The sequence below is a fragment of the Neophocaena asiaeorientalis genome, unplaced genomic scaffold, assembly GCF_003031525.2.
Source record: "Neophocaena asiaeorientalis asiaeorientalis breed wild unplaced genomic scaffold, Neophocaena_asiaeorientalis_V1.1 scaffold694, whole genome shotgun sequence".
NCBI lineage: Eukaryota > Metazoa > Chordata > Mammalia > Artiodactyla > Phocoenidae > Neophocaena > Neophocaena asiaeorientalis.
In genome coordinates this window covers 376,881-394,928 of record NW_020174226.1, presented here as the reverse complement: position 1 = coordinate 394,928, position 18,048 = coordinate 376,881, and the positions used below count along the sequence as shown (strand labels likewise).

The 18,048-nt window shown below is 55.3% G+C and overlaps 2 protein-coding genes across 3 annotated transcripts; both read right to left on the bottom strand.

Annotated features, from left to right (window-relative positions):
- Positions 1-8,001: 8,001 nt before the first annotated feature.
- On the bottom strand, positions 8,002-10,805 carry RPL28 (ribosomal protein L28). 2 transcript variants are annotated; one of them, XM_024755221.1, is made up of 5 exons: positions 10,738-10,805; positions 10,316-10,404; positions 10,097-10,220; positions 8,347-8,465; positions 8,002-8,133 (listed from the first exon to the last, which is right to left on the bottom strand). In XM_024755221.1, exons 2-5 carry the CDS (start codon positions 10,394-10,396, stop codon positions 8,044-8,046), a joined length of 414 nt encoding a protein of 137 aa, XP_024610989.1. In that variant the 5' UTR covers positions 10,397-10,404; positions 10,738-10,805; the 3' UTR covers positions 8,002-8,043. The 2 variants fall into 2 exon arrangements, with proteins under 2 accessions (XP_024610989.1, XP_024610990.1); XM_024755222.1 differs by lacking the exon at positions 10,738-10,805 and adding an exon at positions 10,570-10,707.
- A 4,859-nt stretch (positions 10,806-15,664) lies between these two features.
- On the bottom strand, positions 15,665-16,913 carry TMEM190 (transmembrane protein 190). The gene is made up of 5 exons (XM_024755220.1): positions 16,856-16,913; positions 16,729-16,764; positions 16,146-16,271; positions 15,981-16,065; positions 15,665-15,890 (listed from the first exon to the last, which is right to left on the bottom strand). Exons 1-5 carry the CDS (start codon positions 16,911-16,913, stop codon positions 15,665-15,667), a joined length of 531 nt encoding a protein of 176 aa, XP_024610988.1.
- Positions 16,914-18,048: the final 1,135 nt, after the last annotated feature.

The following is an 18,048-nucleotide window of genomic DNA, read 5'->3' as shown; positions in this document are numbered from 1 at the left end:
GTGCAGTGCCAGGCACGGGCCTGCTGCTGATCTCTCCTGCCCTTGTTCTCCTGAAATGGGCATAGTGGCCGGGCAGTGGGTGTGGAAGCCCCGTCTGTCTGCCGTGCGCTGGGGCACTTGATCCCGCTCTAGCCAACAGAACATGTTCCTGTGGATTTCTGTATCATATATCAAAAATCCCAGGCCTAAGGAGACACCTGTCTTACAATTTGTGTTGGTTGGAAGTTGGTGTGATGGGCTGGTCGCTGCTCGGGTTTCAGAAGTGAAGTTGAGGATCCACTGGGCACGTTCCTTTCTCGGGTCCTCTTCAAACTCAAAGCTGGCGGGATTCAGTTTCTTGGGGTCATAGGGCCTGGGGCTATCCCCAGCTCCTAGAAGCTGCCAGGGTTCTCACCCCACAGCCCCCTTTTGTGGGACCCAGTTGATTAGATGAAGCTGATGAGCCCCGGGTGATAACTTGACTGCAGGAACATGTCCCAGCGTGGTCACAGGTTCTGCCCTCACTCCAGGGGTGGGGGCAGGAGACCCGGCAGCGCACGTCAGCTTCCTGCATGCACCCCTGCGGCATGGCCCTTCTCCCTGCCCTGTTCCTTCATCTGCAGGAGGGCAGACCTGCTGGTCGTTGTACCTCTTGGACTGTTATGGAGGGTCAGGTAAGGGCCGCAGACCCGGACAAGTGTCGGGGTTCTCGGCTGGTGGGAGAGTAGGGAGTGGTCAGCCTTGGCAGAAACCAGCGAAGGCACAGATGGGGAGGCCAAAGATTTTGTCGCCCTCTTTCAGGCTCTGTGCCGGGCCTTAGGACACAGTGTCAAAAATGATCACGGGCTTCCCTGGTGGCGCAGTGGTTGAGAGTCTGCCTGCCAATGCAGGGGACACAGGTTCGTGCCCCGGTCCGGGAAGATCCCACATGCCGCGGAGCAGCTGGGCCCATGAGCCATGGCCACTCAGCCTGCGCGTCTGGAGCCTGTGCTCCGCAACGGGAGAGGCCACAACAGTGAGAGGCCCGCATACCGCAAAAAAAAAAAAAAAATCATAAAATACAAAGAAAGGAAAGCCTGGTATGCCAGTTTTCACAGTTGCTTCCTTTGTAATCAGCAAAGCCTGGAAATATAACCCACATGTTCACCAATGGATGAATGAGTAAAGGAATTGTGAATTCACACAGTGGAATACTACTTAGCTAAACACTGATACACAAAATAACATGCTGAGTGAAGCCATATACGGAAGAGTACAAAATACTTGATTCCATTTCTATGAAATTCTAGAACAGGCAAAGTTAGTCACTAAGGGCCAAAAGCAGATCACTGGCTGTCTGAGATAAGTAGGATAAAGTGTACAGGGGTGTGGGAAGACTGGGTGTGATGAGTACATTCCAGATCCCAATTATGGTGGGGGTCACATGGGTGCATAATTATGTCAAAACTTATAAAGTATATACTTAAAATAGGTGTATTTTACTTTGTGTAAAGTATATCTAAGAGAAGTTGATTTAACTTTTTAAATCAAGGACTTCTGTTTATCTAAAGGAGAATGAAAGACAAGTCAGTGGGACAAGTCAGTGGGGTTGTATGCAATCGAAATGGACAAATCCAAACATGTATAAAGAGCTCCTACAAATCAGTAAGAAACAACACAAAAGTTGGCAAAAGCATTTGCACGAATGCTTCACAAAAGGGGAAATCCCAACGACTACCAAGCACATGCAAAGATTCCCGCCATCACTAGTGATGGGAAAGTGCAGTGTAAAGCCAAGTTGAGACCACTACGCTCCCGTGAAACTTGCCACAATGCTAAGATCTGACAACGCCACGCGCAGAGCCACGGATACTCTCCTGGTCCACAGGGCGGCCCTGGCAGGAGCGTGAAATGGTAAAAGTCACGTGGGGACGCAGTAGTATCTCATTACTCAGCCTTCTTGCACATGTACCATAGGCTGCAAAACCACATTTGTCCTAATTGCAAGCAGTATAAACATGCTTGTATATTCAAGGAGCAATACTATACAACACAAAAGTAGTGAGTGGACCATCGCTACTTCCAGCAGCGTGGAAAACGACAGCAGCCTAACAAGCAAGTCACAGGAGACCCACGGTCTGAATGCCTTCGCACACAATTCCAAAGCCGTCAAAACCAAGCTGTGCTGCTAAACACACATACCTTGGCGGTAAAGCTGTAAAAGCAAGCAGATTGTTTCCCTAAAGCTCAGGATACTGGTTACCTCTAGCCAGTAGGAAGCCCACGAGGGAAGTGTATAAATGTGTTCTGTGTGCTTTTCTCTGTGTCTGCTACATTTCAGAATTTTAACAACATGAAGAAGCTCGTTGAGATATGGACCAATCTCCAAAATATGTGAGAAAGAGCAAAACGCAAATGCTGTACCAGATACGCTACCATTTCTGTTCCTTTTTGTTTGTTTTAATTTTGTTTTAAATAGGATGTGGGACTTCCCTGGTGGCGCAGTGGTTAAGAATCTGCCTGCCAATGCAGAGGACACGTGTTCGAGCCCTGGTCCGGGAAGGTCCCACATGCCGCGGAGCAACTAAGCCCGTGCACCACAACTACTGAGCCTGCGCTCTAGAGCCTGCAAGCCACAACTACTGAGCCCACATGCCACAACTACGGAAGCCCTCCCGCCTACAGCCTGTGCTCCACAAGAGAAGCCACCACAATGAGAAGCCTGTGCACCGCAACGAAGCCCCAACGCAGCCAAAAATAAATAATAGGATGTGTATTTGCTTGCATATTCATCGAATGCCTCCAGAAGGTTACATTAGCACCTGCAAATACTGTCCCAAGAAAGGAGAGCTTGGAATACCATGTGCATGTTACCCATTCAAAAAACAGACTTAAGGGAAAAAAAAGCAAGCAAAGACTTGACTTGTTTTAATTTTAAAGGTAACAAGAGCTTCTTCAGTGAAACGGCTCCCTCTCATTCCCATCTCCCCACACCCAATTCCCTTAATCAGGGACAACCAGTGTCAGCAGGTTCCTGTGTATTTTTCTGGGGAAATTCTATGCAAACGTAAGCAAATTTAAGCATATGTTCTTTTTATTTTATTTTTATTTTTTGGCCACACCATGCTGCCTGTGGGATCTTAGTTCCACGACCAGTGATTGAACCCGCTCCCTCGGCAGTGAAAGCGTGGAGTCCTAACCGCTGGACCGGCAGGGAATTCCCATAAACCATAAACATATATTCTTTTACGTCCAGCGTTTCATGTGTATAACACAGCACGTCGCACCTGAGTTTTTTGACTTAGCACATCTTGGCCATCTGTCCTGCAGCACTCACAGCCCTTCCCTGCCCTCAGCTGTGCCCTAATGTATGTCACACTGAGCTGGAAGGAATGACCTTTGTGCATGGATCCCATGGCACACAAGGAACAGAGTCAACCTTTTCAAGTGACATCCCTGTGCCAGAGGGCACATTCATTTGTAATTCTGTACAGACATGGCCAAACTGTTCCCCGTGGGTTCGTACCAATTGACGCTGTCAGTGACGTAAGTGTGCCCATCACCCCCACAATGGCCTTAAGCGCACTTTGATTTTTACCCAACTTTTGGGTGTTTCTCAACCTGAGAGGTGAACACTATCTTAATCTATCTTTAAAAGACTTTTTTTTACAAGTTTTGGGGTTACACAGAAATCGTGAAGACAATAGTGTCCCCCCTCCCCCACCCTTGGGTGCATCTCCTCCATAAATGCTACACTAAGCGAAGGTACTGAAACAAATGTGCTGGTTTTGCCGTGAGAACCTGGCCAAGGGCCACGGGGGTAACATACAGTCAGGGTGAACTCAGCAGGCCTGGGGTGCTCAAGGCCCACAGGTGGATGATTGTGAACAGTTTTCAAGATGAAACACAAGGGACTTCCCTGGCGGCCCAGTGGTGAGGACTCTGCACTTCCACCGCAGGGGCCACGCGTTCAATACCTGGGCAGGGAACTAAGATCCCACATGCCAGGCGGCATCGTCGGATCCGGGGCTGGGATCCTGGGCTCCTTGCTTGTCTCCAAACCACGTGCTCATGTCATTTTCATAATTAAAGACTTTAAAGAATAGATTTTATTACAGCAAATGACTACAAGAGAAACAAAGAGATTTTTTAAATTCCTGGACTGGGAAGAAACAGCCTGGAGGGAATGCAGCAGAGGACACAGCGATGTATTCACAGAACTCATGTAGACTGGGAGCCACGGGCACTAGCGTGTGTGGATTTGTCCTCAAAGTGGTCGGAAAAACACGAGCATTGTTTTGTGTACAAATAGTTATAGACATGGGAACACATTTGTAATTGTTTTGAGTCCATCTGCTCAAGATAATTTATAATAAACTGTTCGTTCATGCAAGGAAGATTTGTGGGCTTGTCCTGGCCGGCCATGTTACAAGCTTTCTGCACATTTAACCACAAGGACTTAGGAAGTAAGGTCTATTCATATGCACGTGTCACAGGCACAGAGGTTGAGGAGTGATGGAGCCCTGATGTATCCGTGAAGATGGAACTATAATCAAGGCCATCCCTTCCCACGAACAGAGCATGTCTCAGCCCCGAGTTTCCACTGCTCTGAGTGACCTTGCGCGGGGTAGCTGCCAAAGGTGCGCCCTACACTCTGCAGACATTCCCCGGATTAGTACTGGAGACAACAGCAGCAAACTAAACCAAGATCTCTGCATTGCGGAGCCCTGAGGAATCAGACGCCTGAAACCACCTTATTGTTTCATCTGTAGGGAAACTGAGGCGCAGAGAGACTAGTGACTCACGCAAGCGCAGGAGCTGGCACATGTGGAACTGGAGGAGGATGCTGTGGGTGGTGGGGGACGGGAAGGGTGCGGGCATCTCTCTGGGCACTTGCCTGTAATCTCACTGCCTCCTGGCCCCACTGTTCCTGCCGAGAAGCCAGCAGTTAGTCTTACTGCAGCTCCCTTGCACGTGAGGTGCTCTTCTCATGCTTTCCAGATTCAGCGTTTTTACTATGATGTGTCTGGGTATTTATGATTTTTTAAACCTTGTATTTTTTATTTGCTTTTCCAATTTCCACGCCAACATACATCACTTGCGAGAAAACAAAGTTTGCATAGATGGCCCCCCATAAGAACCACACCTGCCGCCAAGCTCTCTCCTTCCCCAGGAGGGAGATGGGCAGCTGAGGCCTGGAGTGCCTGCAGCACTGGGGCTCCAGCAGCAGAGCCTCACGACTGAGACCTGCTCCCTCCCACCAGCCCTCTCCTGGTTCCCCCTCACCGAAGTGCCATCCAGACCCCTGGCGTGGCATGCCCAGCCCAGCCACCCTTGATGGCCTGGCCACCCGCAGGGCTAGAGGTCCAGAGACTGAGTGAGGCTGTGTTACGAGGAGGAAACTGAGGCCACAGAGGGAGGTAGTTATCTTGGGGGTTCAGGTGACCAGCCAGACTCCACGTGGGCTAAGGGCCTAGAGGAGCAGGGCTCTGGGGCAGACAAGGAGAGGGACACCATCTGACGACCGGCCGCCACATGGGTGAGCAGATGCTCAGCGCTGTGTGCATGTGGTATGCTGGGGTGCCAGGCTAAGTACTGCCTCACAGGACACTCCCACTAGATGGACTTAAGTGCTGTGGAGAAAAATGAAGCCGGTGTGGGGGTGGGTCTTGATTTTTAAGAGTGGCCAAAAGAGGGACTTCCCTGGCAGTCCGAAGTTTAAGACTTCGTGCTTCCACTGCAGGGAGCACGGGCTCGATCCCTGGTCAGGGAACTAAGAACCCGGATAGTGGCCAAAGGGGAAGAAAAGTGGTCAGAAGAGACCTCACTGCCCGGCAACATGTGCGAGTTAAGAGGCCCTGGCTCCCTGTGGGGAAGCACCTTCCAGACAGAGTAACAGCTAGTGCGGATGGTCCCAGGCAGAACCGCGCTCTCTGGGTGGACAGCAAGGCGCTGGGCATCTGAGTGAAGATGGGCCCGACTAGCCAAGGCCAGGGGGCTGCCTTTCACTCGGAGTGGGATGGGAACCGTGGGAGGGTTTTGAGCAGGTATTAAGTCGCCTAAGTTCCACCTGGAACTAAGGATACCACTCCACCTGGGTTGAGGACAGACCCCAGTGGGGTGAAGGTGGATGGTCCAGGGGAGGAAGAGGGTTTGGCAGGAAGCGATCACGTTCACGGCCACAGAGGAAGGCTGGAGCAGGCAGCAGGGTGGGAAGGGGGTCAGGAACTGACCAGGTGTGTGGAGCTCCTGGGCCCCAGCACAGAGCTGTGAAGTGGGGGCAGGGTTGTCATCTCTGCACAGGGTCCTCAGGATGGCAGAGACCTGAATCCTTGGCCCATGGCATAGTGGCTGGCACATAATAGGTGCATAGGAAACACACCAGGAGCAATGATGTGGGTGACCTTTACCCGTCTGAGCCTCGGTTTCTACATCTGTAAGGCGGGGATGACACCTGCTTCATGGCACATCTGGGGTAGTCAGAGCAAACAGCCACTCCTCAAGTGTACATGTATGTACGTATATGTGTACACACGCACGCCACACACCCATCTGAATAGAGACGCCATCCAGCTTGTCATAGGCTTAAACCGCTACACCAACAGCTAATTACCACACTTACCTGCATTCTTTAACCCAGGGGTCCTCAAACCCCGGGCTGTGGACTAATACTGGTCTGCAGCCTGTTAGGACTGGGCTGCACAGCAGATGAGAAGCAGAAAGCAAAGCTTCATCTGCTGCTCCCCATGGCTCGCGTTACTGCCCAAACCATATTCCCCTCCCCCAGTCCCTGGAAAAATGGATTTCCACAAAACCAGTCCCTGGTGCCAAAGAGGTTTGGGACCGCTGCTTTAGCCCACTGAATTCTGACCAGAGGCAGAGAGCTCCAGTTACTTGCCCAAGGCCACACAGCTAGCAGCTGAGCTGGCAGAAGGACCCAGGCAGGTGCCCAGTGGCAGTGCCTACAAGGACCACGTCTCGGTTGTACTAAACACAAGGAAGCAACTAGGAGAACCGACGTTAGACCCAGTGGTCAGAAAAGACCTCTGAGGAGACAGAGCTGTGCAGCCTGGGGGAGGGCTGGAGAGAAGGCTACGCTGGAGCAGTCAGGAGCAGCTGAGGGCAGTCACCTGCTAAGAGCAGGAAGCAGGTGAGGGACGGTGCTGCAGGGACGCTGGGCTCACCCCCAGTGCAGCAGGAGGCAGAAACACTTGGCCAGGTGGGCTCCTCGCCGAAAAACGGCTGTTTAAGGACATGCCTGCTGGCAGGAAGCCTGAGGCTGCCACCTTCCTCCTGGGTGGCGGGTGCAGCTTATGTCCCCCCCCCCCAGGTGTGGACAGAGTCCCACAGGCTTCTGGACTCAGGAGCTGCACTGGTGTCCCTGAGTACAGTTCTGGGCCCAGACCAAAGGCCAAGGCATACTGAGGGCCCTGTCCACCCCCAAGTCCTAGGATGCTCACTTCACACCTGCAGAGCCCCCTGGAGAGGCTGAGCTGCCCCAGGACCCACAGTGGGAGGGGAGGGCCAGCCTGCCTCAGGCTGGAAGAGGCTGGGGTCCCAGACAGCAAAGACCCAGACTGTAAATGCTTCCTCCTTCAAAGGCCACACTGCCAACACTGCTGTGACACAGGCCACAGAACTATACAGAAGGTGCGCTGACCCTTGATCTAGATGCCCACCCCTCGGGAACCTTAGACTAAATGTTAAAAAATCAAAAATTTCCACCTAATGTCTCTCCTGAGGCTTTGTCATGCATCAGCGGAGGATGAGATCATGCCGATTCTAGATTTTACTTAACCTGCAGTTCCTTTTTTTGCGGTACTGGACAATCACCTCTGAGCGTCAAATGTAAAAATTCACACCAACGCCAGCCCTCCGTGATGGGCAGAAACGATGGGCCAAGGACACACACAAAAGCTGGGGCTCAGCTCCCCCACCTGGACCTGGTCCCTCCAGACTCAAGACACTGGGACAACTGCGTGCTGCGGGCTGGTAGGGGAACCCCTGGGGACATGGCCTGGAGGGCAAGGAGGTTGCGGCAAGTCAGCTGACAGCTTTATTGCATTGGGGAAGGGGACAGATTGCTCAGGAGCTCTTGGTGGGGCGGGTCCGCTTCCTCTTCACCATCACAGGCTTCTGGCTGCGCAGGATGGCGCTGGCTCTGCGGATGGCAGCCTGGGAGGCGAGGCGGCCTCAGGTCACCCACCCCACCAGCTGTGCCCCCCACCCCCACATGCCTCCCAGATGGGCAACGGTCCCTCTTTCCCAGAGCGCAGGTCCAGCTCCAGTCACCAGAGGGCCGTCCTTCACAGCACTGGCCAGGCTCCCTGGGTCCCCACTGTGTAGTTGCCTCCACCACCTGGCATCAGCTCTCCAGCCCCCACTCACCATACGCAAATCCGGGCGGTACTTGTTCTTTCGGATCATGTGCCGGATGCTGCTGAGGGTGGCCCGGGCATTCTTGTTGATGGTGGTCCGCACGTAAGAAGTGGCCGGCTTTCGCTGGCCTGGTGGGGTGGGGAGATGAGGAGCCCCAGGGGTCAGACGGTCTGGACCTTTGGTGCCCACCCCCAGGGTGAGGGCACAATCCCACCCAGAGAACCTGAGTGCCCAGACTGTGTGAGCCTGGGAGGCAGCCCCATCTCCAGGCATCAACTTACAGGACAATGGCAAGGACAACCACAGGCGAGGCCCTGCACCTGTATAGGCGTCTCCTCCCCAGCCTGCCCCTGAGACACAACACTGTTCATCTCACTGGACAGAAGTGGAAGCAGACGCAAAAGGACCAGGACTCCCTTGCCCAAGGTCCCATGCACAGTTGTGTGACACCAAGGAGAGCCTGGGTGAGGTGGGCACTTGGCACCATGCTGACCAGGTGGTGAGCGCTCCCCAGAAAGCAGCTCTGGCTCCTCTCCCTTCCGCACCTTCCTGGGCCCTAGCTACCGGCTCAGCAACAAGTGTCTAAAACGCCAAGCTGTGAGGCTGGGGTGATGTGGAGCCACGGGAGGACCAGGGTAAGAAGAGTCCTGGGGAAAACACCTGCCCCTCACCTGTGCACAGGTAGAGTTGGACTCCCCTGCCCAGGATAAAAAGGAAAACACCCCCTTTATTGTGCCAAAGAGCTGATGGGGTCCCGGCTAGGATCCTGTGCTCCTGGGTTTCCCCCCAGATGCCAAGGTCCCTGTACCATACTGGGGATTTGATGTTAGCCTTCTGACCCCAGAGGAGAGCCCATGTTACCTCCTCAGGTCAACCAGATTCCTGACAGCCGAGGAAAAGCCACCCAACAATCCAAGAAGGGAAAGCAAAGTTTTTGGGACCCAGCGCACCAGAACAGGGTTCTCAGGAGTGTGGGAACCTGAGAAGCCCAAAAGCATAAATAACTGGTTGCTCCCGGGTCTGTGCTTCTGGGAAGGGAGGTTAACCGCCTTCCCCCTGAGAACAGAAGGCAGCAGATGTGGCTGCTGCTGTCAGTGAACAGGACACAGGGCTCAGAACCCAAAGAGAAACCGGTCCTCATCAGGGATCCGGGAAAAAGCTCATTCTTATCTGTTAAAACCCACTGCCCATCTACAAACAAAAAGTGTTGCGGGTGTGATACCATGACTCAGCTATTACCAAGACACACCCCTGCCTCCCCTTGACCTCCTCTAAGAGTCTAAAAGAGCCTGTCTGGGCCTGAGACACAGGGAAGTGGGATGCTGAGCGCCCCATTCTGAGTCCTTGAAGCCAGAATGGGAGCCAAACTGCTGCTTCAGACCCAAGCTGTCACTTCCTATGCGGGAGCTAGAAGGCGGCTCCCCATCTGTTTACCTGAATTTTCCCACCGGTGGAGACAGACTTCCACCTGCTTCAAGGATTTATTCTGAAAACATCATCAAACCGTGCAACCCTGTAATTTAACCCTGACAAGCAACCAGCGGACTTCAGGTGCTTTTAATTTCTCCACTTTTTAGATGATAAGCTCACATACTGGTGAGCTAGCTTGGAGAGGAACCAGCCCCCCAGGTAAACGTCCTGACCCCAGGAATCCTCCATTCAATAGCAGAACCACTCCCGCGGCCCGACAGTAAAAAACCACAGCCCCCTGCCCCGGATGGGGGTCTGTTGCCTGGGCCCAACCAGGGCAAATGCTCACCGGATCTCCGCTTCATGACCACCACGACCCCTTTGCCGTCCGCCGCCGGCTCCACGCCCACAGTCTTGCGGTGAATGAGCCCGTTGTAGCGAAAAGAGTTGCGGGCCTTCAGGTTATTGGGTTCCTGGGAAGAAGGACGCAACGCGGTCGTGAAGAGAAAGGGAACACAACAATCGTAAAGGTCCCTCCCTCCGACCCAGCCGTCGGGGCCCCGCTTACGGTGCTGTACGTCTGCTTATTCCTCTTGATCAAGAAACTGGAGCAGTTCCGCACGACCATCCATTGCAGGTGCGCGGACATGGCGGCAGCTGCGGAGAAAGGGGCGCGGGAAAACGTCAGGGGCACAGCAGGCCGACGCCGGACAACAGAGGAAGGCTGCATTTGGGGACCGGGCGAATGGGAGCACCGCGTGGGCCGAGAGCGCCTAGAAATTTGCCAGGCGGGGCTGGGCGGCCTAAGGTGGAGGTGCTAACCGGGGCGGCCGAGACTAACTGCGGAGGACGAGAGATGAGAATCCACAGCGACCTAAGGCGGCGTGGCCGGGGTGAAGCCAAGAGCGCGAGAGGCGCAGTGAGAGAGGCAGACAGGGGCACAGACACCCGGTGGCAGGCGCGAGAGGCGGTCACGCGGACGCAACTCACCTCCTCTCGTGGCGGCGGCCGGATACGGAAAGAGGCAGGCGGGGGGCGGGGCGACGCCTTTAATAGTAACACGCATTTCCGCTTCCTCTCAGGGTACGCGCGCGCCGTCGCCTGTCCCCGCCTCCTTCCGCCCGCCTCCGAGGCAGCTCGTTCGGCTATTTCCTCCAGTCAGTCTCAAACCGTTCGGGAACTTTCGGACCTCTTCGGCTGGGGACCCGAGGGCGTGTTCTCGACGCGGAGTTGGTACAGTTCCGAGGGCCCTTCGTGTGTTTTCGGAACTCCACGGCTGGATTTCCGAGGGTGTCCCTTTCCAGAAGTCCCAAGTCCCCTTCCTCAACGGCTTCTCTCCAATATTGCCACTCAGCTTGGCACAGGATGGGTGCTCAATAAACATTTGTTTTATGAATGAACTTGTTAGTGCGTGAACTATTTAAACCACACAGGGACTTCGGGTGCTTCCAGGTTCTTCGTAGACCCTCGGCTATTCCCGACGAAGGCGGCAGGCTCGGTCGGACATTTTCGGAACTCTCCGGAAACACTCTTCCGAAGGGCGGCCGGCTTCCCTCTTATTGGCCCATGCCCGCTTCGAATCTCTTCGGAAACACTCGGTCTCCATTCGGCCATGTTCGGAAACCTTCGGCTAACCCCGGGAGCTCCCTCTCAATTCGCCCTCCCCAGTGTCCTCTTAAGCTCCTACACTATTTCGAGTCTAGAGAGAAGCCGGGCGGACCCTTCTCGCAGACTGCCACCCATTTCCTCTAAGGGCGAGGTGTGTTTGGAGGAAAAGAGATTTGCCTGGGAAAGGTCTTGGTTTCTTTAGGGCCTGCATACCTGTTCGCCCAGCTTATTTCCTGTGCCTCGCGGACTCCGGCCCTATTCTCCCCCTCCATTCCGCCCTATGTCACACCCATTACACTTTAGGGAAGTTTATTTTCTGTTGTCAGGGTCCTCTTTAAGGGGCAGGAGCCTCGCCTGATATACCTCTGAGTCCTCAGCCTCACCAGCACAGGGCCTGGAGAGACTCCAAGTGAACAGAAGGAATGACGGTGCTTTATGTCACCTCCATTAGGGCACCTTGAGTTGTGCTTATGTCCAGAAACTCCTTGAGGGCAGGGGCCTTGTCTGGCCCATCTCTGTGCCCTTGGACTTCGCCATAATGAGTCCTGACAGTCCAGAGGCCCCAGGAGAAATCTGAGCAAACAGGAATGTTGGGGTTTGCCCTGCTGCCTCTATTAGAGCACCCCGGATTTTCACCATGCGCTGCTTCAGGCTCCTTACGATGCAGGGGCCCTGGGCCGCACTAATCTGTGCGCCCAGCTGCCCCCAGCATCGGCTTCTGAGGGCCAGGGCGCCCTCGGGCCGGGCCCGTCCGCACCCAGCCCAGCTCAGGTGACCAGGCGGGTGCCGGGCACACCTGGCGCAGTCCCCTGACCCCGCCCCGGACCGGGCCGCACCCGGAACGCGGAACGCTCTCCGTCGGAGCCAGTCGGGGAGCGGGGCGGGGCAGAGGGGAGAGATGGGGGGACCGAGGGACAGGAGGGGAGATGGAGGGACAGCGGGAGAGATTGAAGGCGGACGGAGAGCTGGAGAGGTAGTGCGAGGGAGGGAGGGAGGGAGGGAAGGACAGAGGGGAGAGATGCAGAGACATCAAGGAGAGATGGAAATGGAGAGGGAAAGGTGCAGAGACAGAGACAATGGGGAGAGAGAGACAGGTAGAGGTCAAGATTGGAAGGCAGAGAAGCAAAGACTAGCAGAGACCCAGAGGATGAAGACCTAGAGACAGTAGGCATGGGTCAGACTGGGGAGAGACAAATGAGACCCTGCCCCCAGACGTGCGTGAGGGCTGGAGAGTCACCTTTAGCTCCACCAACACTTGGAGATTATTCGTCCGTGTGCACCAGTCCCCAGGTGCACCGAGTCCTACTTCCCATTTAATCCTCCAAGTGTAGCAGAGTCTCTGAGGTCACTGTTATTACTATCCCCATCCCAGGGAGGACACTGAGGCCCCAAAAGGTGCCACCTCTTGCGAAAGGGGAGGTACCTGTTGCACTCTCCAGAGTGCACTCCTCCGCCAGAGACCTGCTATGGCTCCCTGTTGCCCTCTGGTCAAATGCAAGCCGCTCACTCTGTGTGTGTTTGCCACATCTCAGCCCCACATCTCCTGCCTTCTCTGCGGTTAGAATGACCTCCCTCAGTCCACGATGGCCAGGCTGTCTCACACCAACTGGCCTCTGTCCATGCCTTCACCTACACTGGGGGTGCCCTTGTTGTCTGCACTCCACTCAGAAAACTTACCAGGTGTCTTTTCAGATCCAACTGAACTTCAGTGCCTTTCTCTGGGTCTTCACATTGTCTGAGTTACCCTTGTTATTGCTTGTATCACTGTGTGTTGTATGTGTGTGTGCTGATACTGTCTCTCCCACCCAACAGGGAGCCCCTGGAGGGTAAGGCCTGGGTCCCTGGTGTCTTTGTTCTTAGCATGCCCCAGCAGAGAGTGAACTCAGGAAGTCAGAGGTTGATGATCCGGTGGGTGGGTGGATGGATGGATGGATGGATTGGGTTGATGAATGAGTGGATGGATAGATTGATTGATGGATGGATGGGTAGATGGAGTTGTGGGTGGATAGGTGGGTGGGTGGGTGGATAGAGGGATAAATGGATGAATTGCTTGATGGATAAATAGGTGGTGGATGGGTGGATGTAGTTGGATTGATGGATGGATAGATGAGGGTTAGATGGATGGATAAATTGGTTGATGGATGGGTGGGTGGATGGATGGATATGGTGGGATTGATGCTGGTAGATGGGTGAATGCGGGGTTGTATGGATGTTTGGACAGATGGGTAAGTAGATAGATGAGAGGATAGATGCGTTGGTGGGTGGGTGGATGGATAAGTGAAACAATGGATGGATGAGTGACTGAATCAGTTTCTCAAATGGGGGTTACATAAAAGAATTAAATTCTAATGCCCTAAGACATTCTTTATAGGTGATGAATTAGCTTTCCTTCTATGCATCCAGAAGGACAGTTATATACCCTTTTTTTGTGAGAATTTTGAAAATAGTCCAGTCGTATGCTATGTTCTGTGGTTCAGATGAGGAAACAGTTTATGCACAGATGAAGCGAGCTGAGCTAACACAGAATTTGGCATACAATGCAGAAATAACCACCTGCGGTTAAAATTACCCCTGGAAACACTTTACCTTGCCCAGAAGTCTAACACAGCTGGGTAGACCTCTGCTGCTAGAACCACTTGCCAGAAACTGGCCAAGCTGACCGGCCTGTAGGCCCCTCTTAGAAGGAAAACGGGCCTGTCCAAACACAGGACTCCATAATGGCAGGGTGAGGTGATTCCAGCCCATGAGGGACAGAGAACTGGAATTTTAACAGAGGGTCCTGTAGGTCCTGGCTCTGGTCACTTCTCTCTGCCTCTGGGACCAAAATTAGTTGAGAAGATGTGCAGAGCCAAACCCATCCTATGTCATTTCTCCCCCCATTTCATCTTCTCTGTCTCTGCCTGTCTTTCTCTTTGTCCCTGTGTCTGTCTGTCTTTTTTTTATCTTTGTGCCTCTATCCTTCCCTCGACGTATTTGTCTCCCCCTCTCTCTTTTTTGTGTGTAAGTCTCTCCGTCTCTGCCTTTCCTTGCCTCTCATTCCCCACCTTGTACCACTGAGTTCCGGTGAGTTAAAGGCACAGTCGCTGCCGCAAGTCAGGGCACGGAGTAATGAAGGAGCCAATGAGCAAGTGCGTCAGTCAATTGTGAGGGACTGAAGCGGGAGGAAAGGGCTCCTTCTCCTGGGTGGTGGTCCTGGGATGCAGGGATACACGCAGGGGTCCTGAGCAGCCACTAACCCCATCCTCCCTCCTACAGACGAACGCATGGCCACACCTGTCAGGACACGATGGAGATGTGCAGCTGCCCCATCACCATCTGGCTGCCAGGATGCCTACCTGTCCTCCATCTATCCTCCCCTGGATAAAGGGCTCTGCCTCACTGTGCTTCATATCTGTCTGGAGAGGGATGGCACTGGGGCAGGGGTGAGGGAGGGGCTGCCCAAGCCCTTGGGGACCTAGGAGCCTAGCTCCACGCTGTCGCCTCATGGAGGGGGACAGGAGTGGGGGGCAAGGATCTCAAGCCCAGACCCACCCCCTGAGTCCAGACCTCCCTCAGCCCAGGTTCCTCTGTTAGTTTGAGGTCCCCAGAGATGCAGACAGAGGGATGAAGACGTGCAAGATATTTGTTGGGGACATACTTATGGAGGGTAGGTTGGAGTAGCTCTGTTACCTGAAAAAGGAGGGGCGGAGGAAAGAGGACTGAGCGCGATGAGTCTTCAACTGTAATGAAGTTCCAGGAAAATTTCCGTGCCACCACTAGGGAGTCTAAGAGCTATAGTCATCCAGCGTTCGTTCGTGGGAAGCAAGGCAAATGCCTGCTGGCCCAAGGGCGGCAGGACCCCAAGGGCAGGCAGCAGAGGCTGTCAGGCAGCGGCAGAAGGACAGCTGAGGGGCACGGTGGTCCATGTCCCCCCAGCCCAGCTGCAGTCCCAGCCCAGGCCACCCACAACTCACCCAAGCCCCTCAGTCCAGACCCCCGTAATCACAGCCCAGGACCTACACTCAACTCAGGACCCCCATCAGCTCAGGCCTCCCCCCGTCAGCCCAAGTTCCCCTCAGCTCGGATCCTCCCCACTTACCCCTGGACCCCAGATGCCCGTCAGCTCACACCCTGCATGATCACAGCCCAGGCACCCCCCAAAACACACACACACACACACACACACACACACACACACACATACACTCTATCTCTCTCTCTCTCTCTCTCTGCCTCCGGGTCTTATCCGTCTCCTGCTTCATGCTTCTCAGAAAAGAGACCATGCATCTCCGTGCTATATCTGTATTGAGGGATCCCTCCAGGGGTGCCCCTAATCTTCCTCCTCCCCTGTTTCCGTTTCTTCGCCCCCTTCCGTGCCTTCCTCATCAGTGCCCCCTGAGACGTCCAGGGCCCCCTCTGTGGGTATGCTGCCAATGGACGCCATCTTCTTTTCGCTCCGTGTCCGGTCCTTGGGTAACAGAGAGACGGTCTGGGACAGGTTGCACTTGCTCTTCAGGAACCACGGCAGCCGCAGCATATCCCGCCGCTTGGCCCACCTGGCAGGGAGGGGACACCCTCAGCTGTGCCGTCCACCTGGCCCCGCCCGCCAGGGCAGGGGAGCCCCCCCGAGCCCCGACCCCACTCACCAGAACAGGCAGATGCTGGAGATCAGGAAGAGGAGGCCTCCGCACATCCAGCCGAGTGCCCACATGTGCTTCCTCTGCATGTTTTCTGCACAAAGCAGGGAGCTGTGAGACCAAGGGGTCCCTGCCACCAGCCCCCCCCAGGGGCCCCGGCTCCCCGGCACACACCATCCGGCTGCTGGTGGTAGCAGACCCCATCGTGGTAGCAGCATCGTAGACGCAGACAGAGATTCGGGTTCTCAATTGCCACCTGGCCCCCACAGCTCTCCCGGTCCCAGACATCTCCCTCACAGCCTGGGGACCAAGGCGAGGAGCAGATTTCCTCACAGAGCCTAACCCCATACCAGGCTCTGGGGCTGCCGGCCTAGTGCTTACTTCATGCGGGACCCTGGACTCCAGGCCCCCAGCCCCTCCCCCCTCAGACCCAGGGGTCCAGGCCCCCAGCTCCTCCTTCCCCAGACCCAGGGCTCCGGGTGGGTCCAGGCCCCCAGCCCCTCCTCCCTCAGACCCCAGGGTCTGGGTCCCCAGCCCCTCCTCACTCAGACCCAGGGGTCCGGGTCCCCAGCCCCTCCTCCCTCAGATCCAGGGGTCCAGGTCCCCAGCCCCTCCTCCCTCAGACCCAGGAGCCAGGCCCCCAGGCCCTCCTCCCTCAGACCAGGGGTTCAGACCCCAGCCCCTCCTCCCTTTAGACCCAAGAGTCTAGTCTGGGCTCCTTATCCCCAGGGGACCCAGAGTTTCCTCCACTGCTCACTCCATGGATAGAAGAATCCCTGGATTCCATTCCCATCTGTGAAAGAAAAGAGCGGTGTTGGGAGGCTGTATGGAGGGTGAGGAGGGCCTCTGCTCAGCTCTCTGACCCCTCTCATCAGCCCCCTCACCTACTGAGCCCTGCATTAGTAGGAAGAGGCCCAAAGCAGGGATCCCAGACCCCACCATGTTGCCTCCCCAGACTCCTGGGGCCTCTGTGGGGAGAGACCTTGGAGGCCATTACCCCAGCAACCGGCTCGCCCCACCCGCCTGCCCGGCTGGCCCCCAAAATTCTAAGTTCTATTTCTAGGGAGCCCACTTAGCAATTGGGAAGAAAGAAGGGGGGTGTCACACTGGCCTGGTCACACCTGGTTGCTAGGGAGTTGCTTCCTTAGCAACCAGGTGGAAGGGGCCTTGTGGGTGGGATGGGGCCCTGGCATTAGAAGAGCCTCCTTAGCAACCTGGGTAGAAAGCAGGTGGGAGTCTAAGACTTCTCCTCCTAGCCAACCAGGGGACCCGAGGAGTGGGCACCCTGAGACCTTCTTGCCAGGGAATCCCTCTGCTTAGTAAACATTCCTGAAAGGCAGCTCCAGGTGACCCAAAGGCTCCTGAGACCTGGTTGCCAGGGAGTCTTCACCCTAGCAACCAGGGGCAGGGGGCCTGAGGCCCAGAAGACCTCACTGAGCCCCATTGTTAGGGAGGCCCCCTAGCAACCAGGAGACCTAAGAGGGCGATGAGAAAATGGGGGTCAGGCCATAGGCCAGAGCTCTTGCTCCGGAGTCCCCTGGTCCCAAAGGCATCCAGGCCTCCTGATGGGGAGGGCCAGGATCCGAGAGGTCTGAGGCCCCAGGTGGTGGAGAGGGGACTCATGGGAAAGGAGCCCCTTCTAGCTCGGTCTGTTTCCCCCTCTGCAAACAGGGAAATGGGTCCGACTGGGATCCCCAAGCTTCTGGTTTGGTCCACCCCAGTGGTGGGGAAGGAGGTCAACTTGGGGGCTGGGGTGGGAACATGATCCCTCACTCTCCCCTGAACCTCCACTCAGCTTTCCAGCCAGCGAGGAGGGGACTCAGCTCTCCTGGGGCGGTGTGTCTTTGTGTCCAGATCCTGAGTCTGAGGGAAGAGGGGCTGGGGGTCTGGACACTTGGATCAGAGGGAAGAGAGCATTTGGGGTCAGGACTCCCAGGTCTGAGGGAAGAGAGGCTGGGCATCTGGACCCCGGGGTCTGAGGGAGGAGGGGGAAGGGGACTAGGTCTGAGGGCAGCTGTCCAGGAGTCCAGACCCCATTTCTCAAGAAGCTCTTTGAGGCTGCCTCCCGCCCTACCCA